The sequence below is a fragment of the Solanum lycopersicum genome, chromosome 9, assembly GCF_036512215.1.
Source record: "Solanum lycopersicum chromosome 9, SLM_r2.1".
Classification (NCBI taxonomy): domain Eukaryota; kingdom Viridiplantae; phylum Streptophyta; class Magnoliopsida; order Solanales; family Solanaceae; genus Solanum; species Solanum lycopersicum.
Window position 1 is genome coordinate 67,484,509 of NC_090808.1, and position 27,357 is coordinate 67,511,865.

The 27,357-nt window shown below is 31.9% G+C and overlaps 4 protein-coding genes across 6 annotated transcripts; 2 read left to right on the forward strand and 2 right to left on the reverse strand.

Moving 5' to 3' along the window:
• Positions 1-1,993: 1,993 nt before the first annotated feature.
• LOC101260476 (uncharacterized) lies at positions 1,994-11,324 on the forward strand. Of its 2 annotated transcripts, XM_069288942.1 has the most exons (26): positions 2,019-2,124; positions 2,335-2,536; positions 4,854-4,946; positions 5,832-6,049; positions 6,273-6,378; positions 6,450-6,551; positions 6,677-6,736; positions 6,885-6,963; positions 7,140-7,287; positions 7,571-7,694; positions 7,953-8,133; positions 8,249-8,277; positions 8,391-8,539; positions 8,678-8,780; positions 8,887-8,982; positions 9,054-9,109; positions 9,195-9,318; positions 9,411-9,473; positions 9,553-9,612; positions 9,694-9,855; positions 9,947-10,020; positions 10,091-10,184; positions 10,269-10,405; positions 10,477-10,557; positions 10,659-10,764; positions 11,112-11,324. In XM_069288942.1, exons 4-26 carry the CDS (start codon positions 5,847-5,849, stop codon positions 11,172-11,174), a joined length of 2,400 nt encoding a protein of 799 aa, XP_069145043.1. In that variant the 5' UTR covers positions 2,019-2,124; positions 2,335-2,536; positions 4,854-4,946; positions 5,832-5,846; the 3' UTR covers positions 11,175-11,324. The 2 variants fall into 2 exon arrangements, with proteins under 2 accessions (XP_004247758.1, XP_069145043.1); XM_004247710.5 differs by lacking the exon at positions 4,854-4,946 and having other exon boundaries at positions 1,994-2,124.
• A 1,246-nt stretch (positions 11,325-12,570) lies between these two features.
• On the reverse strand, positions 12,571-16,424 carry LOC101260765 (heterogeneous nuclear ribonucleoprotein 1). 2 transcript variants are annotated; one of them, XR_743336.4, is made up of 3 exons: positions 16,097-16,424; positions 13,470-14,792; positions 12,571-12,955 (listed from the first exon to the last, which is right to left on the reverse strand). XR_743336.4 is itself a non-coding variant. In XM_004247711.3 (2 exons), the coding sequence occupies exons 1-2, from the start codon at positions 16,316-16,318 to the stop codon at positions 13,587-13,589; spliced, it is 1,428 nt and encodes a 475-aa protein (XP_004247759.1). In that variant the 5' UTR covers positions 16,319-16,424; the 3' UTR covers positions 13,299-13,586. The 2 variants fall into 2 exon arrangements, 1 of the variants encoding a protein (XP_004247759.1); XM_004247711.3 differs by lacking the exon at positions 12,571-12,955 and having other exon boundaries at positions 13,299-14,792.
• A 3,294-nt stretch (positions 16,425-19,718) lies between these two features.
• Positions 19,719-22,010, forward strand: LOC101264069 (eisosome protein SEG2). Its single transcript, XM_004247886.5, has 3 exons — positions 19,719-19,930; positions 20,471-20,541; positions 21,005-22,010. Exons 1-3 carry the CDS (start codon positions 19,856-19,858, stop codon positions 21,750-21,752), a joined length of 894 nt encoding a protein of 297 aa, XP_004247934.1. The 5' UTR covers positions 19,719-19,855; the 3' UTR covers positions 21,753-22,010.
• Positions 21,964-25,648, reverse strand: LOC101261364 (uncharacterized). The gene is made up of 2 exons (XM_004247713.5): positions 24,813-25,648; positions 21,964-22,382 (listed from the first exon to the last, which is right to left on the reverse strand). The coding sequence occupies exons 1-2, from the start codon at positions 25,046-25,048 to the stop codon at positions 22,325-22,327; spliced, it is 294 nt and encodes a 97-aa protein (XP_004247761.1). The 5' UTR covers positions 25,049-25,648; the 3' UTR covers positions 21,964-22,324.
• Between the last annotated feature and the right edge of the window lie 1,709 nt (positions 25,649-27,357).

The following is a 27,357-nucleotide window of genomic DNA, read 5'->3' on the forward strand; positions in this document are numbered from 1 at the left end:
ATCATATATACAAGGAATCGTAACAATAATTATTATTTTTTAAGTAAAAGTATGATAATAAAAGTTTTATTTTTTCAAAATGATTTATTTAAAAATGTAACAAATCAAGGCTATTGAATTCGTCCAAACATTAACTACTAACGGAATATTGAAATCTGAAAAAAATTAGATGGCGTTTGAATGATTAACTATAAACAAAATTATTATTTTTTTAATTAAAAACATAATTCTTTATAATTAATAAAATCTATAAAAAAAAAACATGTTTGAATTTCGTTTAGGTTTAGAAATCTTTTTTTAGATGTAATTATTATTTTAAACTTGTTATATTATAAAGTTAATTTTTCATATCATTTAAATTATATTTATGTTGCTTTAAAAAAGATTGTTCTCATTCAAATAAGGAGTCACGTGTAATATAGGTACACTAAAATTAAATTATATTATAAATAAAAATACAAAATATCTTAACAAAATTTACCTTTAGGTATATACATGTTCTAGCTTTGATAAAATAGTAAATACAAATAATTTTTTTTTAATAAACACAAAAAGAACGAGTATTAATAAGAACAAAACTATATTATAATGAAAAATTTATATAATCGGAGAACAAATAGGAAACTTGTTAATTACTATTTAATCCTATTAAAGAGGGTTTAAAAACTTCATTAGTAACCTAATTCTTTATTCTCCATGGATATTAATTGATTGCTCCTAACCAGGTGAGTTCTTTAAGCTATATTTATTTCATTTTATATCATTTTATTTTTTTTAAAAAAATGTTGTTTTTTCGTTTTATATCATTTGATTTTTAGAAAAATTGGTTTTGTTTGTTTTTACCTTCATGTTTTCAATATGAATTTGGAATTAATTTGCATTGAGAAATCATATTGAGATTAATCTATTTCATCAATTTTTTTAAAAAAAATGTTAGGATAATTCAACAAATGGATATAATCATATAAAACAGTGTTTGATTATACATTTGAAAGATTATATTTTTGATAAGTGTAATCACACTTTCCATAAACTTAATTTTTATTGTAATTTTATTCAATGGTTAAATAATTTTTGTTTAATAAATAATTTAATGTTGTATAGGGTATAAATTTTGTTCAATATTTGGGGGATATTTCTGTCGATTAGTATTTGATAGAAGCATAATTAAAACCCTAATAAGAAATGTTGATAGATTATTTTACTCTTAAAAAAATTAAATTTTTTACATTAGATTAAATTATAATTTGAAATTAATTCAAAAAGATAGCTATTAAATCTTTATTATAAATAATGTTGAGGCACATACAATTACTTATAGGTTTTTTCTCTTGAAAAATGCATGGTAGAAAATGTATGGTGAAAAATATATTATAAGGTTCTTTTCACGGTAAATTAGTGAGAAATTAATGCACGACGAAAAATGTATGACCAAAAATAAATTCTATTATGTCCAAGGAAAAAGAATTATTTTTTAAAATAATTTTTATCCTCAACAATAATTACTTATTCTTCAAATCATTTCACAAGGCCTAAAACTAAATGCATCAATTAATATAAACATCATTTATTAAAATGTGTACAAATTAAAAGTGAATAAGTAAAAGTAATCCATCTTCTAAATCCATCTACGGCCCCTGAAAGGTCTTTTCACTTGCATATGTAACACGAATTTAAATTATTCAAACGAGCGAACAGTATACACTAGATATCTTCATTCTTTTAAGAGTTAATATAAAACCTTATCTTATATACTCCCTTCGTTTTATAAAGAATAATCTAGTTTGATTTAGTACAGAATTTAAAACAATAAAAAACTTTTAAATCTTGTGGTCCTAAATTAAAGTCATGTCAAATATACTGTCCTTTAATCTCGTAACCTTAGACATGTCACGTGAAAAATTGAAATTAAAATATTATCAAAAATAAATAAGAAATCGTTCTTTTTTAAACGAACGAGTATTATATATATATATATATATATATATATGATGCCCACTCTCATTTCTTTTTCCACTGTGTTCTGTGTCCTTTTGTACTGAGCCAACCAATCCTCACTGCTTAATTTTGTGCTTTTTTTTTTCTTCCTACATTTTCTTCTTTGCTTCAACTTCAATCATTAAGGTAAGTTCATTTCATCACACAATGGCTATGCATTCTATATTTGTTTTTCTACTAATAATGCCAACGACTAATAATAGTCATTCAACTAACAGTTATTATCGGAGAAATCCACCCCTTCTTATGATTGTATTATATTATATTGTTATATAAAATGAAATGAAGCGAGTATTAATATTTTTTAAAATTTGATGATTATTTTTTTTATTGCAGTTATAATATTTGATTGAAGACGAGAAAAATGAAAGTAGCAATTGTAGGGGCAGGGATAAGTGGATTGGTTTCTGCATATGAATTAGCAAAATCTGGGGCTAAAATTGTAATTTATGAAAAAGAAGATTATATCGGCGGCCATGCTAAAACCGTTACCGTTAACGGCGTTGATCTTGACCTTGGATTTATGGTCTTTAATCGGGTAAGTACATATGTAATTTTTTATATCTGTGTTCGATAACAAGAAAAATAGTTTTTTCGATAATTAGATATTTACTTACTTTCTAATATTTGATAAATGAATTATGAAACGTCATTTTGAAATCATTGTATGTGTAATTTCGTAAAACAGTATAGGAGATGGAATGGATCGAAGATAAATTATTTATATGTAATTTAGTAAAATACTATAAGAAATGGGACGGACTGAAAATCGAGGATTTGGAGTGGTGGAGGTAGGATTGAAAAGAAAAAAGATAATGGACTTGTTTCACTACAAAAGTTATTTTCGTAAGATAAAAGACTTCGATCAAACAAAAATGAAAAATAAAATAATCATATAAAAAAGTTTCATAAACTTGTTTTTTTGTTTGTTTGTTCTGATATTTGGTATTCAATTTGAGGTTGGATTAATTTTGATTCATGCTTAAAAATATAAACTATTTTTCCCTTTTTTTTTTAGTTTGTTCAAAAAAAATATCTTTTTTTAATAATTTTTAAAGATAATTTTTCATGTGATATAGTTAAAATCATAAAGTTATAAAAACATTTTAGTATAATCTACGTATTTTTAATTTAAGACTATCAAGTTTTTTTATATTATGTATCAATTTAAAATCAGACAAATAAATTAAATAAAAAATATATATGTATAATTATTTTTTCCACTTGTATACCTTGTGTAAAAGGTGATTTTTTCAGATTTTTTTTTCTGTCTCTCTCTATATATATATATATGTACGTATACGAAGGAGACAAGAAAGAAAGATAAGGTTTTATCTAAATAAACAAATAAGTAAGTATTTTGATGTGACATATAAAATAAAATAATTTTATAATGAAATATAGAGTTATTTTATTTCACATTTAATTAAAAATATTAGATAATATCACATATACATGACGAAGTAACAAACGAACATTTAGAAATAAAACAATGAAGTTGATCAAGAATTTAAAAGGGGGTTTTATAAAATTTTACAAATAATGAAAGAAATATCATGTGATATAGTATTATAATACGAATATTTATTTCTTGTGGGTTCAAAACGTACAACGTGTATCACTGTGTATCGTTCATAGGGACATTACATTGTCTTATCTTTTCATCAAGATACTTTGTCATTGTCTCCCACCAAATTTTAAAGGAATATTGCAATATTATTAATCGATCAGCGTAATTTCATAAGTAAAATTTAATTATAAAGAATGTGAGTCTCGTATTTGTATTTTATAGAAAAAATAAAGAATATATATTTCTTGATCTCTAAGAATTTTATGACTATGTGGTTTGATTCTTGTTGAAGCATATGTTATAGAGTGTGCGGGATTTAAATACGAATTTTTCATTTATTAGATAAAGAAAATTATCAAGATATAGTGTTACGTCAATTTAATTCGAGCTCTTTTATCGAGAATATTTATTGACTTTATTTTTATCTTTTGAAGATTAGAAATATTATTCTAGTAAACTTTCGACTCATATAAAACAATAATAAAATCATGTATAGAAATAAAATTCCACACTAACATAACTTTTTAATTATACAATGATTATATATTATTTATGCGCTATATACACTAGATAAAATAGTTAAAAATAAGGACTATAGTTATTTTTTGTTAATGAGTTTTGCTAGGCTGTTATGTGGTGTAAAAAATTCAAAATATAAAATCCAATATTGTCATTGCATGGTTCCTAAAGGGCTCGTTTGGTCGGGGAACAAGTTATTTCAGGATTGTTATTTCATTTTTAATATAGGATAAAAATAATATTACTAATCTGAGGATAACTAATCTCGAGATAAATCGTCTCATGATTTTATCTCAACTAAACATGAAATAAACTCATCCTAAAATTAGTTAGCCCTTATCTCTCATACCAAACGAGCTCTTAAGAATCAAACGTCTATTATTGATATATGCGTTAAGTAAAATGAAACGTTTATTATCGATATAGACTTAAAGTAAAATGAAACAAGTAGTTAAGGAGGTAACTAACAACAATTTAACTTTTCTTTTTAGGTATTAACTCTATTTTAAAGAAGAAATTTATTTTGATTAATTCCTATGCGTCACATGTTTGTAATTGTCGTTTATATAAATGAGAATAAAAGTTAATTTTTGGACGTGTTTACCTAAACTAACAAATATAAGAAACAATAAAAGATTCCAAATGAACATTAACCAAATCAATCTATAAACTTACGACAGTGCAATCATTTTCATACTTTATAAAAACAATTATTTTTTTTCTTTAATAGAATTGAAAATTAACATTTTTTCTCTTAAAAATCTAGTTTATCATATATTGAAAGGTACAGGAGAAGAAATAGACCCATCGTTACGTGGTCTAAAGTGAATTTCGGCTCAATTGAATTCATGTAGGACGGGTATGTACCGATTTATTCGTATCTGATTAGACATAAAATTTGAAGAAAAATAAAATAAAATTTGCACCTAAGTTTAATATGTGTTTTAAAATGAATACACTCTCTTTTATATGACATTCGGAAATCTTATTGCATATTTAAATTCACAAGTGTATATAACTATGTGTCACGGTTCAAGTCCATGACACATATTATTGACTTTGGGCCAACCGGCCTCACATATTTGTTTCTTGGGCTACTTTCATCATCGAGTTCAAAAGCTCGAATATTATGTGAACTTTGAACTATATATCTTATAAAAATGAGTTGGCTTTTCATCTCGATCATTCCGGTGTGGGATTTACAGGCCTCACAGATTCGTCCCTTGGGCTATACTATCATTTACCCCAAAAGTGCGTAACCATATGAATTTGAGTTATGTTTATAGAACTCTTCACTTTCCTCTTCTAATACGATGTGGGATTTTCTTAAGGTGTCACGTGCACCTCATCTTTAGAAGCTTATGAGTCTAGAAGTCTGTTGATCCTGTCTCTATCTCTCAAACTTCCCTTTTATAACTTTTTTAGTTAGGTTCTAAAAATGCATAGTTATGTGTCTAAGAAGAAAGATAAGAAATGTATTATCATCAGCGTTAAACTCAGTTGAGTTAGGCCCAATATCCATTTTCTTAAGATATTCCTTCATATTGGTTTATTGAATATTTAGCTTAGCCCCCATGATATGTTATCCACGTTCCAAATGTTCAGTCCTAAGTGTTACGGGCATATGGTCTTGAACAATACTCACCGATCAATTTCTTAATGGATTTCATGTGCATAGCTAGAGTTATTTTGAACTCCATATGGTTTGAACACTAGTATATGTCTGAAATGGTGTATTTGACAGGTAACTTATCCAAACATGATGGAATTTTTCGAGAGCCTCGGTGTCGATATGGAGATCTCCGATATGTCATTCTCAGTGAGCTTAGACAAAGGTCATGGTTGCGAATGGGGTAGCCGGAATGGAATATCTGGTCTGTTTGCACAGAAAAAGAATGTCTTGAATCCATATTTCTGGCAAATGATCAGAGAAATTATCAGGTTCAAGCAGGATGTCATAAGGTACCGATAACTGATTCTTATCAGCAATCAATTCGAGTTCATGTTGTTTGAGCCACTGTTGATTTACTCATCTCATTAGACACAAAAACAGTCCTCTTTGTTCATTTGAAGATCATGCTTCTTTCAATAGAAATCGACTAACTCATTCTGTTTAGCACAGTTTCTGTAGGAAAGACTAGTTTTTTATTTCGATGAAGCTTATTCATCTACTTCTGCAATGCAGTTACCTTGAGGAACTTGATAACAATCCTGACATTGATCGTAACGAGACATTAGGACATTTTATTCAATCACATGGCTATTCGAAGTTATTTCAGAAAGCTTATCTGGTGAGGCTGCTGTTCTAGTTTAGGAAATCTTGTTCATTTCTACAAGCAATTCACATATATGTTCCACACAGGTTCCAATATGTGCTTCTATATGGTCCTGCCCCTCGGATGGAGTAATGGGATTTTCTGCTTACTCCATCCTTTCATTTTGTCGCAACCACCATCTTCTTCAGGTAGAATATAATTCTCATACAAACTGTTTCACGAGCACGTTTCTGTATATCTTATAGCCAATTACTATATCTGGTTCATATAAGATGCTATATCTGAATGCTTTTATGTATATCATTCTATGCAGCTCTTTGGTCGCCCTCAATGGCTCACTGTTAGATGGAGATCACATACATATGTAAACAAGGTGGTACTTTTAGTCTTTTAAGTGCCATATAAAAAGATTACTGATTTCATACAATAAAAACTTCAAACAAGTAGAAATTTTCGGTTTCTTGAATGATTAGTTAAGATTATATCATCCTTCTGAGTTAGTTGAATGGTATACAAAGCAGGTTAAGGATGAGTTGGAGAAGAGAGGATGTCAAATAAGGATTGGCTGTGAAGTAAATTCTGTATCTACGAATGAAGAAGGTCCGGTTTTGTTTTAGCATTTTGAATCCCTCTATGTTCTCCATGTCTGTTTATGTATTTAAGTGAGATTTTCCTGTCCATATGTCCATACAGTTCATTTGGTGTAGAAAAATCTTCCGATAGGTAGAAACTAGTCGTGATTCTAAGTTCTAACTGTAAAAGGAGAGAGCGTGCAGGCTGTACTGTAGCTTGCACCGATGGTTCCAAAGACGTATACGATGGATGCATAATGGCTGCACATGCACCAGATACTCTGAGGATGTTAGGCAAAGAGGCAACATTTGATGAAACAAGAATATTGGGTGCTTTTCAATATGTTTACAGGTACTTTACGCCTATTATGAACTTGATTTTCTCATTCTACTTTGTTTTGTTTCTTGAGAAGTTCATCATTTAGGCTGTATCGGTGATATGAATGGTTCATCTTCCTCCCAGAAATAAACATATAAATGTATGTCCGTGTTAGATAGAAGTATCTGTTATAAAGAGATTACTGAAGCTTCTCTTGCTGCTTGGTTTGAAAGAAGTTAAATAGTATTTAGAACCATAGTGTTACGACGATTTATAATGTCAACATGAACACTCATTTTCTATTCCTCTGCAACAGCGATATTTTCCTTCATTGTGACCAAACTCTCCTGCCTCGCAACTCAGCAGCGTGGAGCTCATGGAATTTTCTTGGAACCATGAACGGTAGAGTATGCGTGACATATTGGCTCAATATACTCCAGGTATATGGTGCTTCTCTGAAAGTTTAGATACTGCAAAAGTATATTTTATTCATAGTATTTATAGTAGAACAAGTAAAGACCAATTAATATATTCTACGGAAATCTGTCAGCTTTATTTGTGGATCATATTATAATCAAATCTGCTAGCTCAATGGTGGAGCAGATTATGACTAAATGTGCCAACTCATTCAACAATCTCCTTTCTATAATGTTTTCAATAAGGAAGTCTTCTTATATTTGGAATGTGTAAACCAACAGAACCTTGGTGAGACAGAGAGGCCTTATTGTGTAACTCTTAATCCTCCTCACACACCGGATCATACATTGCTTAAGTGGACCACCGGCCATCCAGTACCTTCAGTTGCTGCATCGAAAGCTTCATCTGAGCTTTATCAAATCCAAGGCAAGAGAGGAATATGGTTTTGTGGAGCATATCAAGGTACTTTAATAATATTCTCCTGATTCTCTCATCTTTGCTTCCTTCAGTGCACTAATTTTATAACCGCGTTGTTCTTTCACCACTCATTGATGTTAAATTGCAATACTACTTTCAGGCTATGGCTTCCATGAGGATGGACTAAAGGTAGTACTATATATATATATCCTTCATACAAGCTTACCACATTTCAACTTGAAGGAGAAATGAAATCGATGAACAAGAATACACGATAATCTGTTTTTTATCCTGCTTCTCAGGCAGGTGCTATTGCTGCACAAGGACTACTTAAGAAAAACTTTAGCGTCCTGAAAAATCCCACACACATGGTACCTACCTGGCCAGAAACAGGAGCACGCCTCCTCGTTACTAGATTTCTCAAGAGTTTCATCGCGACAGGATGCTTAATGTGAGTTATAACAGTTTCATTTTCTATCCATCCAGTTTCAGCAAAACTATTTTAATGAGAAAGTATGCTCTTATATACTTAAACTACATAAACGAATCATGCATACGTTGTTTTTAGACAAAATTTTTCTGTGCTCAGCCTGTTAGAAGAAGGAGGTACAATGTTCACATTTGAAGGAACAGAGAAAAAAAGCTTTCTCAAAGTGTCTCTCAGAGTTCATAGTCCACAATTTTACTGGAAGGTAACTAGAGTTAGCTTTTTTTTCCGTTTCTCGTATTCATCGAGCAACTAAAGAAGAAAAATGTAAAGGAAGGATAAATTCTTTGACATAAACTAATCACTTACAGGTAGCAACTCAAGGTGACTTAGGCCTTGCTGATGCATTTATTCATGGAGATTTCTCTTTTGTTGATAAGAACGACGGTCTTCTTAATCTTTTCATGGTGAGAAAATGACTCTATTTCTATGTCAATAGCTTTTTTATTGGTACTTGCCATCCTGAACCCTTTTACAGATTTTTGTTAACAACAGAGATTTGAAAGCATCTGTCACAAAGTTTAGTAAGAAAAGGTAAATAGTTGAACAGAAACTATAATCAGAACATTACAACTTCCATTGACACGTTAAAAGTTTTTTTCGTTACCTGTATCTCCAGAGGATGGTGGACACCACTTCTTTTTACAGCTGCAGTGTCATCTGCAAAGTACTTCATTCGACATGTTTCAAATCAGAACACCCTGACTCAGGCTCGTAGGAACATCTCTCGTCACTATGACCTGGTAAATAACTTGTACAGTTAGTCACTTTCTGCTGTTTTCTTGTAACTTCATCATCTGCATAAGCTGATAAGTATATTTATCGCTTCTTTCAGAGTAATGAGCTCTTCTCGCTCTTTCTAGACGAGACAATGACATATTCATGTGCAATATTCAAGGTTAGAGGTCGAAGATACATTTTCTGTTCTTTAACCTTGTTCTTAAGGTGATCTTTTTTTTCTTTTGTAATTTTTCTAGAGTGAAGACGAAGACCTGAAAGTTGCACAGGAGAGGAAAATTTCTCTTCTCATCAAAAAGGTGAGTCGTCAACATAATAAATAATCCCTCGTTTCTACATTAAGTTCGAGCCAAACTTGATTCTGATTCTGTTCTTTTTAGGCAAAGGTAAAGAAGGAACATCACATCTTAGAGATCGGATGTGGTTGGGGAAGTTTGGCTGTGGAAGTTGTTAAGAGAACAGGATGTAAATATACTGGTATAACTCTCTCCGAGCAGCAACTGAAGTATGCAAAGTTAAGAGTTCAGCAAGCAGGCCTTCAGGTACATAACTTCAAATAACACATGATACATTGGAACCAATTTTGGAGAATTGTGATCAGTACTAACTATATTCAATGAAATGCATTCACAGGATCATATAACATTTCTCCTATGTGACTATCGTCAATTGCCAAAAATGTCTAGATATGACAGGATTATATCATGGTAAGTCGTTGCATACCTAAATGTACAAGTCAAGACAGTGTGATATAATTGTACTAATAATCATTTTCAGTGAGATGTTAGAAGCTGTTGGTCATGAGTTTATGGAAGAATTCTTTACCTGTTGTGAATCTGCACTAGCAGAAGATGGCCTTCTTGTTCTGCAGGTAATGAATATACGTTCCACATTGTTCACGTCTTCCCATCAATTTCCTTACACTCTTCTTTACACAAACGTTGGCTTTCGTTAGTTCATTTCAATACCAGATGAGAGGTATGACGAATACAGACAGAGCTCAGACTTCATAAAAGAGTATATATTCCCCGGTGGATGCTTACCTGCACTAAGTCGAGTAACATCAGCCATGTCTGCTGCATCTAGACTATGGTAAACCAAGAGTTGATTTTCTCATTTGACACAAGCATAGTATGTTCTTTTGACAAATGATACAAATGCAGTGTTGAGCACCTAGAAGACATAGGAATCCATTACTATCAAACGCTGAGATGCTGGCGGAAAAACTTCCTGGAAAAACAAAGGTAACAACAACAACATACATTGTGTTTAACATGTTTCCTACATGAATCATTCTGTAGCTTGCTCTAAAGTAACAAACTATCTTTAATAACTTTGTGACTAGCCAAATTCATGCTTTGGGATTCGACGATAAGTTCATCAGGACATGGGAGTACTACTTTGACTACTGTGCTGCTGGATTCAAAACGTGCACGTTAGGAGATTATCAGGTATGGTGAAAAAACCTTCGAAATACTTGTAGGCGTAAAACAAGCATCCTTTTTTAACGTATATATAGTAGATGATGAACTCCTTCCGCCCCTTGTGAATGTTATGTTGCTCAATTAATACTTGCAAACAGTTAAAGAATGAAAATAAAAATGGACCTTGATCTTCACCTTAATACATGGTTTCATTGCTCAAACTCTCCAAAAATATTTGCACCATGTCAGATCCTTAAAAAATGTCTGTTGATATTTTTGAAGAGTCCGAATAACAGAGAGTGCTTCTACTTTATGTAAATGCTTACAACATGTAAAATTGTTTGTTCTCATTCTGTTTTTTTCTGTATATATAGATTGTGTTCTCAAGGCCAGGCAATGTTGCAGCATTTGGTGATCCTTACAATGGTGCGCCTTGAGCTTATTGGAGTTTATTTCTTTATACGATTGATCGTAGGCCTATTTTTATAAATGTTTTGAGTTCATTGTTTCGATCCTACACTTGATTTGTTGCCTAAAAGCGGCAGCGGCGATAATTTCTTTTATGCAAAAATATTTTGATTCCTTTACACGGCAAGAAGAACCTAGCCAAAGCCAAGAACCTAGCCAAAGCCGCGAGCACAAGGTTTACTCTTATACAATAGCTCGCAAATCAAAGAAGTGTATTTTAAAAAGTGATCATAAATCATTTCTATATGGGTTTAATGATTATAGTTTATTAAACAATTTCCAATACTCAATCCATATAACTTACTGTGTTGCGTGTTAATTATTGTTAAGATGACAAATTTGGCAATTACAACTTTAAGAAAACCATGTACTCATGAAAATTACTGTATATGTGTGCCTTGTCAAGTTTCGAAATCATTCAATACAGCGATATAATCACAATACCACTTTTGATTGATTAGAGAAAATCGAAAAATATTTTTCTAAATAAACAAATTCCTTAAAAATGATTTAGTAACTTCACCAATGGAAGTAGCGAAAACAAATTCCACTAGTGTTCTACATTAATTGTATCATCGCTATTGTCCAACACACCTCATCTTCACCTCGACTCCTGAAAACAAAATGAGAAAATTGCAGTATGGAATGGAGTCTTAACAGGGAAGCCAACGTTTTCGAGTTTACTCACTCCTCTTCCCTGTTATCCATTAAGTACATGAGCAACAAAACCATCAGACTACAAGTTGTGTTTGAGCTCTATTCAAAACAAACCGAATCCAATATTTAAGTGGAGAAGGATAGAGCGGGCAACTCATCATCCCCATTTCTCATTCACCAGACGAAATATACTCACAATGGCCTCAACTTTGTTCACAAAGCAAAGGAGCTAGTAGACATGTTATTCAGGTAACAACTGTAGAAGATGATCTGTCACAAGTAAATAGACATGAACATCTAGCCCCTTGAAAAGTTAGAATGATCAACACTCCATACAATCTGAAACTTCCATCCATACAAGGAAAGACTTATCACGCGATTTCAAAAATGAATGTGCTAGGATATCTCCAGTGTTTGACGAAAAGGCAGTATGCTAATAAGTTAACCTACTGATATAAAGTAACACATGTGTGAAAAGTGTTGTAGATGAAAAGTCGAATCTTCTTACACAAATGATGCGACTTTCCATCATAAAAGGCTCAACTAACGACAAACTCCAGCCACAATGGAATTCTGATTCTAAAAAAGGCATAAACTACTAAGTTATCCTACTGATATAAGATGTAGCATAAACACGGCAGACTGGAAAGCCGAATCATCTTTACACCAGTGACCTAACTAAACCATGTTAATTTCTAACAACCGATCTGAGAAAAGAATCCATTGCATTGTAAAAAACTGTTTCAAACCTAAAGAAGAAATTCTGCAAGTTAAATTGTCAAAGTACCTAAATCAAGTTATTGAGACACTAAAAGACTAAGTCACCAGTTTCAAATGAACCAATCGACACTCAACAGCAGTTGGAAGCAACATATACCAAGTGGATGGTTGTTAGTCTCGACCCTGCACAAAATACAACTCAGCAGCGCCTGCTTGGCCTTGGTCTGCTTCACCATGACAACTTTCAGGACAATACCCCATCAAACAAGCCAATCCATAGTAAGATACCTTTCTTTACTAACATCTCCAGCACCCAGGCCGTATTTATCTCCGAGTGGGCTGTTCATCACATTCAGTACTCAGGCCTCTCCTCCTGTACAACACAAGGTCAAATACAGGGGGAAATGATTATGCCATTCTCAAAATTCAACTACCGCTAACATTATCGCTATCCATTACGTACTGATCTACCAAGTCTGCTACAACTGCTCTCCTATGAGTAAGTAGCACCACCAAATCTCATGGTCCAACTACAACACGCAAAGAAAAATAGAAAGTGTTCTATTCTTCTTATTTAACATTTTAACTTAAAATAATAGCACCGAACATCCACCTGCTTCAGAAGACAGGTTAAAATCCACTTCAAATACTAATTCCCCGACTGATGGCTCAATCAAAAAGTAAATTCACGCAAGTTAAACACAAGCCAATATATCTGGACTATGGAAACAAATGAACCACATTAACTAACAAACATAATCATAAGCAAGCGAGATTAAGACTGCACTTAACAACAATAACACGAAATAGGTAATACTAGCGACAGTACTAGTTATTATAAACTAGAAATAAATACTGCAAACTACTAGGGATTCAAGCAATCCAACCAGTCTCATTTAGCAGGTGACACCTCGCAAGAGCAGCACTCTGCATGTGAAACGCAAAAGTGACGCAAAACTCTCCAGTAAAAGAGATGAAGTCCGAGACAACACGAAGCATCTCATTCACTGCTGCTGAGCTTGCCGACTGGGGGCACCACCATATCCACCACCATATCCAACTTGGCCACCATGAGCTCCATTTGGTGGGGCACCATAATTACCAGAACTTTGTGAGTTATCAGATCTCCATGCTGAATTCCCATAGCTAGAGTTTCCACTTGCATCAGCATAGCCACTGTTCATGTAACCCCCAGCACCTGATTGCATGTCTCCTGCAGCACCACCTCCAACGGGTGAGTTACCACTAGGAGCACCACTAGCACGTCCAACAGCACCATAACCAGATTGATTTCCATAGGCACCCTCATTACCAGCATAACCCCCATAACCATAACCTTGGTTCCCATATCCTGCGGTTCCAGTTGGAGATTGACCAGATCCTCCACTAGCAGGTCCACCACCACCACCACCAGCATTTGCAGCACCCCAAGGGGCATTACCATAGCCCATATTCCCATACCCAGAAGGACCCTGAGAGCCCCATGTGCTTCTTGGTCCACCCGCTGGACCACTTCCATAACCAGCACTGGCTGCATTTGGATTTCCATAGGCTGCAGCAACTGCAGCAGCACCATAGCCAGGATTGGCACCCCCATAGCCCGGATTTGCTCCGCCATAACTTCCATAACCTCCATAGCCCATACCATTGTTGGATGGCCCATAGCCATAGCCTGGGGTACCATACCCAGACGAACCATAAGGATAGCCAGCTCCAGCATTTTGAGTTTGCATGTACCTGTTGGAATCCATTCTACTGTCATAAGAACTTGGATTGTTACCTGATCCACCATACCCCTGATAACTTCCACCACCCATACCACTACCGCCTCCGCCGCCCATGGAACGGCCACCAGCACCGGGGTTAGCATCTTTAGGAAGAGCTTTCTTTACTTCTACCTGTTTACCATTCAGATCATGAAAGGGCTTCTGTAAAACTCTATCTACTGCATCTTCAGAATCAAATGAGATGAAACCAAACCCACGAGGTCGGTTGGTCTGCTGGTCATACATAATTACTACATCAGTGACATTACCAAAACTTTCAAAATATTGTCGGAATCCTTCCTCGGTCAAAGTGGGAGGCAATCCCCCAACAAAAATTTTCTTAGTCCTGGTGTTTCCACCACCTCCAAAATTTCTGGCACTATTTGTGTTTCCAGATTTTGAGCCCTGCTGCTCCTCTCTCGACAAGGCCCTCTTAGCATCAACCTGAACAAGAAATATATCAGCTAACCCAAAATAGAAGCATACATGAAACAACAACACCTCCCAGAAGATCACCATGAAATATCTTACAGCAATCAGGTTATCAATTAAAATCATACCACACGAATCATATTTGCGATATAGGAAAACTCTACAGAAGCTCATGCCTGATAGGGTGAGTAAAATGTGTGCAACAATAGATTTGATACAATCAACAGACAATGAGTGACTTGAGAGGCATTGGAACATGAATCTTCCCTAAAAAAAATTGAAAGGGAATTACATATCTACATAGGTAAAAGTCACTTGAGGAGTTGAAATGCCATCAAACAAAATAAAAGAGCATATCTGCAGCAGAAGTAGTCTTTGCAATGGAAAATCAAGGAGAAAAAAGGGACAGAAACCAGATGCACACTCATAACATATCAGCACAAATGCAAAACATAGAGCATGCTAAAGTTATAGCTGACAAACAAGGATGCACACAATTCCAAGAAGCTAAACTACAGAGAAAATCCACAAATGAAGCAGAAAAAACTCAACATACAGCCATATATGACATCGTCTACCTTCAATCCGATCCTAAACTAAGACTCAACACAACAACGCCAGCACCAAAAAGACAAGGAATTTACAGAGCACCCACAAAACAAATTAGGGAGAAAACCATAATAAAGCATAAAAATTTCCAAGGAAAATCTCACTTCATCAACGAAATATCTAATCTTGAAGAACCCAAATCAACCCTAAACTAACAACAACAAAATCATATCCAGTGAAATCACAACCCTTACACCTACTTCGTGAAGGTAAATAGACTATTCCCAAAGCACCCTCAGCTCAAATGCAGCAAAAAACCAACCCTAAACTGACAATAACATCGTACTCACTGAAATCACAGACCTTACACCTACTTCGTGGAGTTAGAGAGGTTGTTTCCAAAGAAAACTGAGCTCAAGTTCAGCAAAATCAACCCTAAGCTAGCACACTAAGAACACATCATCTCTAAAACCATAAATCAAGTAAATACACAACACCCACAAACAAAAGTAGACAACTTTACCACGATACGCAGCTAAACAATCATACCTCTAAGGAAAACCTTACCATACACCCCCATCAATAAAAACTCCATCTTTAACAACCCAATCAAGCTTAAAACAAAAACCCACAACCAAATAATCTCAATTAACAATAACCCAATAAAATCACACTTAACCAGAACCCAAATTAATGAACCCCCACCCCACCCACCCACACACTAAAGAAAAACGTAAATTTCAATAAATCTAAGAACCAAATCTTACCGTACGTCCATCAATAACATGTTCATCTTGTAGAACCCTATCAAGAACATTAGGATCTGCAAAAACAACAAACCCAAATCCTCTTGGCTTCCCAGAAATCTTATCCCTCATAACAACTGTCTGCAAAACATCCCCATATCCTTGAAAATACTCCTTAAGCTTCTCTTCAGTTGTTTCCCATGAAATCCCACCAATAAAAAGCTTTCCTTGATCTGAATCCATTGGGTTTTCTCTGAGGGATTGAAGAGAGAAGCGCCGACTTACAGAAAAAAAATTCAGAGAGAGAGAAAATAAGGGTTACAAAAAGTGAAGAAGAAAGACTATGCGTAGCGTAAGAGGAATCAACGGTCCAGATTTAATGTTATAAATTTGGTTTTTTTTTTGTTTTTTTTATTTTGATAAGTTGTAAGATATTTTTTTTCTTTAACGTCACTATTTTATGCTTAGATTTTGTTGGCCTCTTTACATAGGTTAAAAAAAAAAAAAAAGGTCAAATTGTATTAATCTATCATAATTAAATAATTTAAGTGCGTTTAAATTATATTTGTTTTTTTTTAAGTTTTTCATTCGGCTTCAAAGCTTAGCTTCGACTAAATTTAAATTGCAAACTGTTGGATTCATTCGGGAGTGACGCTTCCAACAAGATTATACTAAATGTATTATTTATTCAAATTTTATTTGTGAGATTATATTGAATGTATTATTACGCTTCAAGTGAACGGTTTGAAGAGTAAATCACTGCACATATTTTATAGAAAATCTCAGAGTAACAAATATAATGAGACTCTATAATTATAGTTTTAATAATTATACTTTATAAATATAATTTTATTTGTTATGGAAGCTGCGATTTTTATATTTCGCTTTCGAATATACAAATAAGGTAAGTATATGCGAATTCTGTATTTATGTATTTAGGAATTTTTCAGAACTCCGTTGGAAATTTTTCTTACCAATATACAAACATAATAATTTATTATGATTTTTTTTGGAAATTGTATTAAAAAAACTAGAAAACTATAAATATGTACAATTAAGAACCAAACTATACGAATCTGAATTTATATAAATCAAGGAAATTATATAAATTAAACGAATAACAAAAATTAGAAAAATTGTAGCTGCCAATTATAATTTTCTTAAACTATAATTATAATAGGCAAAATGTTTACTATTCTGCATAATTTTCTCAATATTTTATTATTCAATATTTCAATTTAACAAATAGTAATTGCCAAATTTCTATTTTAAGAACATAATATATTCTACTATGAATGATCATTCTTTTTCTTTTTCTTCTAAATTTAACATATAATCTCCTGGTTTTACCTTAAAAAACTTTGTGCTCCTTCATAATAAATCTAAAGAAATATATATTGACAATAATAGTATATTCCGTATAATTTCATTCGAAATATTTTTTGGCAAAAGTTAGAGAATTTGTGAACACTTTACCAAGCCACTTTTAAAAAATATAGTTATAAGTATTTTTGATTAATTATTATAAATTACAACGTAAAATTACTTTGTCTGATTGATTAAATTAAGCTATAGTTAATTAGTTATTTGAAATAATTACTACATTATGCAGCATGAATTATTTCGAACAAATGAATATATATTGATAAACATGATTTTATTTTTCTTAAAAATGTTAAGCTATAGTTAATTAGTTAGTTCTAATATATAATACTTAAAGTGAAAAAATCACAAAATATACATAGATAAAAAGGTGGAAAATGAAATGGAACAAAAGCATATTATATTATATTATTTGTGATTTGGAGTTGGACGTCATTTTGATAGTTAGAATATTGAGTGATTATATTCTGATTTTTACAATAATTTCCACTCAAAGAATCAAAACTTTTTTCATGGTTTCTCATAGTATTCGATGCAAAGTATTAAAATGGTGTATATAAAGCGATCGAATATCATAAATTATAATTATTGAGAAAAAAAATGTTATATATCGCGAAATTATGATATATAGTCAAACTTTTTTGGCTTAAATATTTAATTGTTATGATGAAATATTTTTATAAAAAACATGTAATAAAACATAATATAATATCGAAAAATGCTATCAAAATAAAATTTGATTGTTATAATGAACTATTGATATAAAGAATGATTGTTAATTTATTAGGGAGATTTACTACAACATAATTTATTTGGAGCTTTTGATTGTATAAATTGAACATGTTAATTGTATTTTTTCCCCATATACTTTTGTAAGTTATTGATAAAATTAAATAAACAATGAAATTTTTGGAAAAACATACCGCATTTGTATAAAAAAATATATTGAAATTTATTTATGGAATAGAAAAGAAAGTAAACGAATAGAACTATATTTAAAATTTATGTTTATTTAAACGCAAGTTGCAACTTATTATAATATGAATTGAAATTTGAATTTTCGTCATCCTCAAATATTCAAAAATTATAAAGTATATCAACATACATACATTGTGATATTGTAATGAAACTTCTTGATAATATATAATTTGAATTTAATCGAAATTTTAATACAAACTTTGACCATTGAGTAGAAAAGAAACCACACAATTTGTAGTATATTGAAAGTCAATGTTTTCATAATTTCCTCAAAATTTTATGTAGCAATTTAATAGAGTTGGTACATTTAATTTTCACTAAACCATTCCCTCTTAAATGAACCATATGCAATGTTAATCTAAATTTATTGAGTTAAAAAAATATCAAATATATAAATAAAAAAAAATCTCAATAAATCCTTTTTTTCTTTTTCCTTTATTCCAATCCTTTTTTTCCTATAAAAATAAAAGATCAAGTTAAAAAGAAAGTGGTTGTTTCTAAAGTTATTTAAAAAGAATTTTAGAGAACAATCCTTTAATAAAAGAGAGTGAATTAATGGCGTTATACAACATTTTTAAAGTATGTTTGTTTTTTATCAGGTTATTCATTTTGGAATTTCATAGAGAAAAAATATATTTTTTTTCCTTCGACTCTCACATTTACTTACACCCTATTCCTATCGCACCCACTTCTTTGAAAAAACAATTTCGATCATAATGAAATTCTTCGACGCGACATAAAATTATAAATTTATATCAATTGTAGGTATTATGTATTTGATATTCAGATCTATTTTAGTCTAAAACAGTCTATATTAAAGATGATTTCATAATTAATGTCTAAATCTACAACTTATGGTTAATTAAGATAAAGAAGTTCTAACAACTCAAATTGTAATAGTAAAAGTAAAACAATAACATCAAATAAAATACACACAAAAAAAACAAAATATACACAAATCTTACTCCATCCAAAAATCACAATGTTATAGCAAAGTCTCGATTCTATAAAAACAAATACCACCAAACGAACTGTTCCATACGTGAATTACGATAAATAAAAATATCTCTATCTCTTATATTATTCTTATTTAACGTATTAAACAACCTGATCAAACTCGTCATACTAGTAATATTTTTTTTTTGTGAGCTGGCAAACTAGCTTGAAATTTTGTCTTTACCCACTACCCCACTTATAATTATTATTATTTACTTAGTATATACTTTTGTTAACGTTCCTATTTTTTTCAAATACCGTTGGAGGCAACAAACATATTTAAATCTTCATTGCCAAAATATAAAAACTCTGCAAATTACACAGTCTAAAATTCCTTCTCCATTCTTCTCTGTCGATTTTTTCTTTTTTGGGGGAAAATCAAGAAAACAGAGATCTTGAAAACAAAAACAAAAACAAAAACAAATGGGATGTTTTCTTGGATGTTTTGGTTTTACAAACAAGAAACAAAAGCGTATAAAGCCTTGTAACAAGTTTCAAGTAAGTTGCGTCTTAAAATTCAATTTTTTGTGTTCATTTATTTGTAATCTAAAGACTTGAGTCGTTTAGATACAGTGACGAAGACAAGATTTTTACTGAAAAAAATTGGATCTTTGTTTTTTTAGATGAATCCTTTCGCCTCTTTAGCTTAGAAATGATGGTTGATATGTGTTACCTGAGGTGGGGTAGAGGCGGAGCTAGGTCGGGGTTTATGGGTACAGATGAACACAGTAGCTTTTTCGGCAGATCCTGTATTTGTATTAGAAAATTTAAATAAATATCTATGTGTATTGGTTTGTGGATCTCTAATAAAATTGATTCACAGTGAAAATGTATTTTATATTAATGCTCAAATTCCTAGTTTTGATTTCGCCTCGTAAAAAGGTTAAGTTTGCTTACATGTATACTCTACCCTAGCTCCCTATACCTACTCGATGGGATTATATTGAATATGTTGTTTGAATTGACGTAAAAAAAAAATATCATTTTGTTTGAATATGAAGAAGTTTGCTTTTTTTTTTTTTAAATATTGTTTTTTAGGTGCATCAAAAGTATGTACCACTGGATTCTGAGAAGGAAATTGTTGTAAATTCAGCAAATTCTGAGCCCAGGTGAGTTTAGCAATTCATGTTTTTTTCTTTTTCCACTTTTTGATAGTAATCATGTCTGGATAAGTTTATGCATCTTGATAATTTCATTGAGTTTGCTTTACTTGAGTCGAGAGTGTATCAGAAATCATCGGAACACATGAGTTATTTCAGTTTATCTCAGCTAGTAGTTAGTCGTATTAAGGGTAATACTGTGTACACATCAGTGTCTAAAAATTCCATTTGTCTGTCCCTAAGTCTCACTTGTGAGATTATATTGGGTATGTTGTTGTTGTTATTGACTATTTCTTCGGGGTTATGACAATCAAGACTTAGGCAAATGAGAAGAATACATCTAAAGTTTTTTTTATCTCGATTGAGATTTGAACCTTAATCTATTTTCATTGACTGCTAGGTTATATCATGTTAGGTATTCTCATCAACTTCATTAACGACTAGGTCGTTTTCATGTGTTGTTTGTTTGTAGGGATAAGCCAAAAGAATCATCAAAACGTAAGGTGAAAAAGAAAGTGAGTTTCAATTTGGATGTGAAGACTTACGAGAGAATACAAGATGATGAAAACAACACAACATATTTCTCAGAGGAAGAGGAGAAGACAAATAAACAAGAAACAGCCAAAGCAAGTATGTCTATGTACCCTTCGAGTCATCGATACTATAACTGCAACAATAGCTACGATGAGGAGGAAGACGAGATAATACTTGAGGACAGTGATATCGATGATCTAGATGACGATGAAGAAGAAGAAGACTATGGTGTTAGTGATGACGATGATGATGATGATGTTGGTGGTGATGAATCTGCAGATTCTTTGCATATTGAAGCAGAAAACAAGTATGGAAATGTTGAAAAACTGAACACAGATGAATCGAATGTAGTAAGTCGAAATCATAGGAGTTCTGTGCTTCTTCCAGTTGAAAATCTCACTCAATGGAAAGCAGTTAAAGCAAGAGGAGCACAACAAGTGAAGCATCAGAAGGAAAACATAATCAAATTGGATGGAAAACCAGTAAACAGCCATTGTGTGGACCTAAATCCCAAATACAACTCTAAGCCTAAGTCTAAGCTTCAAGGACATGATATTTCAGTAGATGCCAGCCTCTCTAACTGGATGGTTTCAGCAAAAACAACATCAGTAAATGGATCAGCTGTGTATTACAATCAACATAGAGCTGCAGATGAAGTCGTGCTCGATGAAGTCAATATCATATAAACAGAGAAGGTGCAGTACCTAAATACATTTGGATTGATGTTTGTGTAAAGAATTGATTGTTTTTTTGCATGATTTATGTGTGCAGTGTGTTGTATTCTCTTCTCCGCGAGAGAAGAAAAGACAATAAGATTTTCATCTGGGGAACCTGTATTTGGTTGATAGCATATCATATGCATGTTGTAATTCTTTTACTGTTACAGAACAAAGCAAATGGACAAAGAATTAAAGATGTTATAAAATCATTCTTGCTAGAACAAAGTCATCATCTGTAAGGCTCAGCACTCATATACATTATAATTAAGCAAAAGAAAACAAGAAAACCTGAAGGGTTCTGTATGTTATCTACTATAACTCGAAGCACTCATATACATTATACAATAGAGGAAGTTATTCTCTCTATCTGATTGTGTTCAACGAGAAAGGGTCGTTTCATTTGGCTCAGATAACTTGAACCAAATTAGAGACAGTCGACTCTCTTAAAAACTGCTGTTATTGTATGCTATAAAGATGTGAATCGAAGGAGATTCAACATTCTTGACTCACAATTGGTTTGGTAATGCATTTAATAAGAACTACATTATCCTACAAATGCAAGAATCTGAATCATCTTCATCCGAGTCACTTGCATCACTGCAGGAAAAACAAAAAGCTATATGTAAGAGCAATCCTGATAAACTGAAGAACTGTAGTATAAAATGCAAACTTCAGATAATGCCCAAAAGTAAACGGCTAACAAGAAACAAACTTGTACGTTCCATGGCAAAGGGGTAAAGTAGTTACATCCTATCTTTTTGATGAACTAACTAGAGAAAAAACAAATGTTCACCAACTAGATCAAGTAGTGCCTGCAACTTCAATTGCCAGATGACCAACACAAACATTACTCGTTAATGAATTCAAGATCTAGTGCTTGGGATGTACAGCATTAAAGTCAAGTCTATAGTGAGATATTATCTCATCTTTTATGATGTTTCATACGACACATAGCCTAAGCTTATATAGTACACCCCCCTTAGGGATGTTAATGGGGAAGATGGTGGCAGCAGGGCAATGCTCAGGCAGAGTAGGCCAGGGGAGGATGGGGCGGGTGAATGCTTACTTTTCTAAGATATACCAGGCCGGGGCCATGGGTGCCTAAATGCCTCTACGACGTAACCATATTAACCAACGATGACATAAAGGTGCAGTGGGTCATATTCTGAGTGTGTTATTGCCTCCTTATGGTCTGGGGTCACCTCATGAGCTAGCTAGCTTTTGGGATTGAGTTAGGCTCAAGGTCCATTTTTTCTTACTACCGTTTAGAAGATCATTATACTTCAGTGCACAAAAATGGAAGAAAAAAGGTTCTAAAAGGTGTTCAGCGGGGCAGGGAGGGGAGTGACAGAGCGGGTTAAAACTATGGCAGGGAAAGGATTCATTGATCCTGTTTATCATCCCTAGTTCCCCTAACTGAGCCTCTTAGCAATATCCATAAAATTATTCTTAATAGCTGTGCGAAGTCAGACAAGAAACATTCAGAAAGTTAGGAACCATAGATCAAAACACAAGTGAAAAGGCGTCAATTAGCACCTGCAAAACAACTTTCAGCATTCTGGCCAAAAATGAGAAAATAAGCTTATCACCCATTCTTCACTTCATAAATCGTTCTACCCTTCCTTTTCATAGCATATTCCAGTATACAGTAAGCTTTGACCTCCTAGTTCATAAGTCAAAGAAAGACGGGGGGGCAGTGTTACTAAAGACCAGAAAGAGTTCAACTCTAGTCACCTTACCAACAACATACTTTCTGGATGCTAAAATTTTCTCATGATGCGTGTAGTCTTTGCCCAATTTTATTCCGAAGAGGTAGTAAAGAAAACTGTAGAACACATTTCCAAGCAGAGGACAATATGCAATATTGCATTGTTGATATCAGTATCGACACTCAATACATGAGAAAGGGCTTTATTTACCCCAAGCTATTTAATCCTACTTCTCTTCCCGAGATGCACAAACATTTCTTAGACCAAAATTTCTTAAAAGATTATACATTATACTTGCTTCTGCAAGAGTCTATTAGATGTTTAAGAAACTTACAATCAATACAATTCATGAGCAAGTTAAGATGAAACAAATACTGACAGCTCACTAAATGGATATATTCCTCAAACAAGATGCTCCTAATTCCTAAATATGTGGAGTTGCCTCTACATTCACTTTACAATAATAATAAAGTGACAGCATACTGCATTTGGATGACATACTACTTAGACCTTTTTCTTGTGGTTTTGGATAGCTTGAGCATTTATACTGTAATATTGCCCAATGCGTATAGTGCAGCTTATATTTTTTGAAAGATCATTCCCATGAATGCAGCCAGGACCTAAGCATGTTCCTTTCAGGTCCTATGGTTCATCAGCTAATAGAATAAGAAATCTAATGATCATTGGCTTCTTTTCTTTTTCTTTAGGATGAAAGCGGTGTCTATGCTATTTTCACACACCTCAACTAATCCACCGGATAGCCTGCTACTGCCCACAGTCACAGTTGCCGGGAACCAGTCTATGCCCACATTCCCATGGCAACTCATAATAACAGTCTATATCATGCTGCTTATATTAGAATGCCATGAACACTATCGTGAATAACTAATCTATAGCTGCGATTCACGCAATCAATATGCTTATCACAAAAAAGATTTCCCCACACAGACTACATATACATTATCTAATACTCTATTCAGATTAGACATAAGGCATAAACAGAACATCACACTTAAATTATTTTCATCTTATACTTTCACTTTTGCTAAATAAAAGATCTAATACCAGACAGGTTCCTATACCATCAATAGTTCTACAGAGAATCATTGCTTTACCACATTATTCTAGTGATCCACCGTCCGAAAACATGAACTTGATTAACTACTGTGATTTTCCACAATGAGCAACAAACACAAATCACACATAATCAGAGACTTCAGAACCAAATTTTGTAGACCAAAACTTCTACAGATTAACCATAAGCTAAATGAGGAGACAACAAAGAGAATTTTTTTCTTCTATTTGTTTTTTTTTTTACCTTGGCTCAAATTCCAAAACCTCAGTAAGTTTATTCCCATTTGTATCATTCCACTGAACTTTCCTCTTTGGCTTAGCTATCTTTTTTGACAATCCACCTTTCCTAGAAGGCAACAATGCTTTAGACTCATCATCTTCATCTTTTCCACCATTCAACACAGAATTAGGAAGAGCTTCCACACTATCAACATACTGAATTTTCTCCCCTTTTAAATCTTTATTACTTTTAGTATCCATTCCTCCAAACACACAACAACAACAACAAAAAACAAATCTTCCTTCTAAATTCCTTTACCTAAACAACCTCAAAATCATATGATTCCAATGCAAAACCAACAACCCCATTTCAACAAAAAACCTCAAAAAGCTCAAATCTTTACAAGAAAATTTCAAGATTTAATGCATTATCTTCATAACCCACAAAAACCCACCTCCCAAATGATATCAAAACAAGGAATTTGTAGATTCTTGATCTTCAAATCCTCATAAAACTATATGGGTATGTATCAAAAAAAGCTAAAAAGCTAATCTTTGTATTGGTTTAGCTTTCAAGAATTGGCTTTTTTGTTAATTTTCCTTCTCTGAATGTGAAGGAAAATGGAAAAAGTAGAAGAATTGGTATAACAATGAATCAAAAACCCTTGAATTTGTATGATTAGATTTGAAAAAAAAAAAAGAGAAAAAATAGAAAGAAGATACAAGATACAGTGTGTGAGAGAGAAATGCGTTTACTTTTGTTATTTGTGGAAGCTAAATACAGTATAAACTTTCACAAAAATAATTAGGATTAATATTCTATATTTGCATGTAATTACTGTAGCTGACAATCTTGACTCAGTGAAAGTACATAGAATAATCCACAAATATATGATTCAATAAATAAAATTATTATTTTTAGTTATTAATATCGATTTAAGTTTAAATATAGATTTTTTTATTGTGAGTATTTCTCTCAAATAAAGTCCTAGATATAAATTCAGATTAATCTAATGTTCATATAAATATCGGTATATATATGTATATAATTTGTTGAAATATCATAAGTGAAATTTGATGAGTATAGAATATAGGTAAAATTTCACCATTAAAATAAGTATCAATTCGACTGTACCAAATTTAAGTACAAAGAAGAAGAGAAAAGTGTAGAAAATATAGCAACTACTAATTAACAAGAAAATTGATTCAAGAGCTTATAAAAAAGGGACAAGAACAACAAAATATATATCGTGCAATAATCTAAACAATATTTACGACAGATAATGATATATATATCAAAATTAGACACTACAATCGTATAGCTAGTTCATCGATAAACATCAATAAGTCTAAACTTTCAAAAAAATAAAAAATATTTTATTACATATTTTAACATGTTGTACACATTATTCATATTTTTCTTTATCTAAAATTATATTTTCGTTGATAAGAAGTTTCATTACTCATCCTTTCTATCATTTTCTTTTCAATTTTTAGATTTTTTAAAATTTAACAAAAGTTATTAGTGACCATTTTTTAATTAAACAATAATTATTCATATATAAGTCAATTTATGTGGAAGCAATAGGTTTTACAACATGAAAATTATTGTTTTTTAAATGTTTGATAAAGTTTTAACTAAGGGGATAAGTGTTAATAAAAATAAACTCCAGGATTAATTAAGAAGTAATTTCTAGTTATTAATTAATGCCAAAAAAGGAGTTAGTTGTGAAGATGACAGGTGGGAATATGGGGCCTAATTGTTGAATATAAGAATACTAAAGTGGAACACTTTGAATTTCTTCACATGAAGATGTCTTTTTTTTTTTATCTATATAAAAAAATTAAAATAAATTTATTTATTTATTAAATGAATATAAGTTGGTAAGTTAATATTATCATCATTAATTGAATATTCCTTAGTTTGGAAGTATTTCTTTCATCTTACAAACCATGTCCCCCTTCTTGTTTTTGATTACTTATTTATTTTTACTTTTATTAAAAAATGATGTCCTAAAGTTTATTAAAATCTTGAAATTATATAGATGGAAATGTTAGGCCAATTAGAGTAAACAACTTTTCAGTATTACACTGCAATTAATTTATTATGTTAAAAGAAATCGCTTTTTATTCATCATATAATATACAAGTTTGTGAAAATATAACCTATAAAACATTGAATGAATTTAGATTTAAAAATATCTTATTCTTTTTATGAAATGTTTTTTCGTATTTAATCACGATATTAATTCTTTCTTAATTTGACGAATAATTATAGAAATCTTGTGATTTGTTTAATGCTATCAAATTAGAGCAACTTAATTGATTGTGGTGTATGATGATATGGTGATCTTCTTTACTTAATAAAGATGAAATGATAGTGGCATTATTTTTTATTATAACTATATTGTATACGTATACATCTCGATTAACTTTTTAAAATATATAGTATTTCTCATTCATGGTAATGATATTATTCTTATAAAAAAGAGAAAAGAAAATGAACATGTTACTTCGATTTTATTTTATTTATTTATTTTGGTTGGGCTACTTTGTTGTCAAATCATGGA

Excerpts from the sequence above, each read along its gene's own strand:
- LOC101264069 (XM_004247886.5), top strand. The coding sequence starts at position 19,856 with ATGGGATGTTTTCTTGGATGTTTTGGTTTTACAAACAAGAAACAAAAG. Across the intron at positions 19,931-20,470 it reads AGCCTTGTAACAAGTTTCAA|GTGCATCAAAAGTATGTACC; the intron begins GTAAGTTGCGTC and ends ATTGTTTTTTAG. Across the intron at positions 20,542-21,004 it reads TCAGCAAATTCTGAGCCCAG|GGATAAGCCAAAAGAATCAT; the intron begins GTGAGTTTAGCA and ends GTTTGTTTGTAG.
- LOC101260765 (XM_004247711.3), bottom strand. The coding sequence starts at position 16,318 with ATGGATTCAGATCAAGGAAAGCTTTTTATTGGTGGGATTTCATGGGAA. Across the intron at positions 14,793-16,096 it reads ATGTTATTGATGGACGTACG|GTTGATGCTAAGAGGGCCTT; the intron begins GTAAGATTTGGT and ends TTTCTTGTTCAG.
- LOC101260476 (XM_004247710.5), top strand. The coding sequence starts at position 2,363 with ATGAAAGTAGCAATTGTAGGGGCAGGGATAAGTGGATTGGTTTCTGCA. Across the intron at positions 7,695-7,952 it reads ATTGGCTCAATATACTCCAG|AACCTTGGTGAGACAGAGAG; the intron begins GTATATGGTGCT and ends GTAAACCAACAG. Across the intron at positions 10,765-11,111 it reads GCACGTTAGGAGATTATCAG|ATTGTGTTCTCAAGGCCAGG; the intron begins GTATGGTGAAAA and ends CTGTATATATAG.
- LOC101261364 (XM_004247713.5), bottom strand. The coding sequence starts at position 25,048 with ATGGATACTAAAAGTAATAAAGATTTAAAAGGGGAGAAAATTCAGTAT. Across the intron at positions 22,383-24,812 it reads GTTTTGGAATTTGAGCCAAG|TGATGCAAGTGACTCGGATG; the intron begins GTAAAAAAAAAA and ends TTTTTCCTGCAG.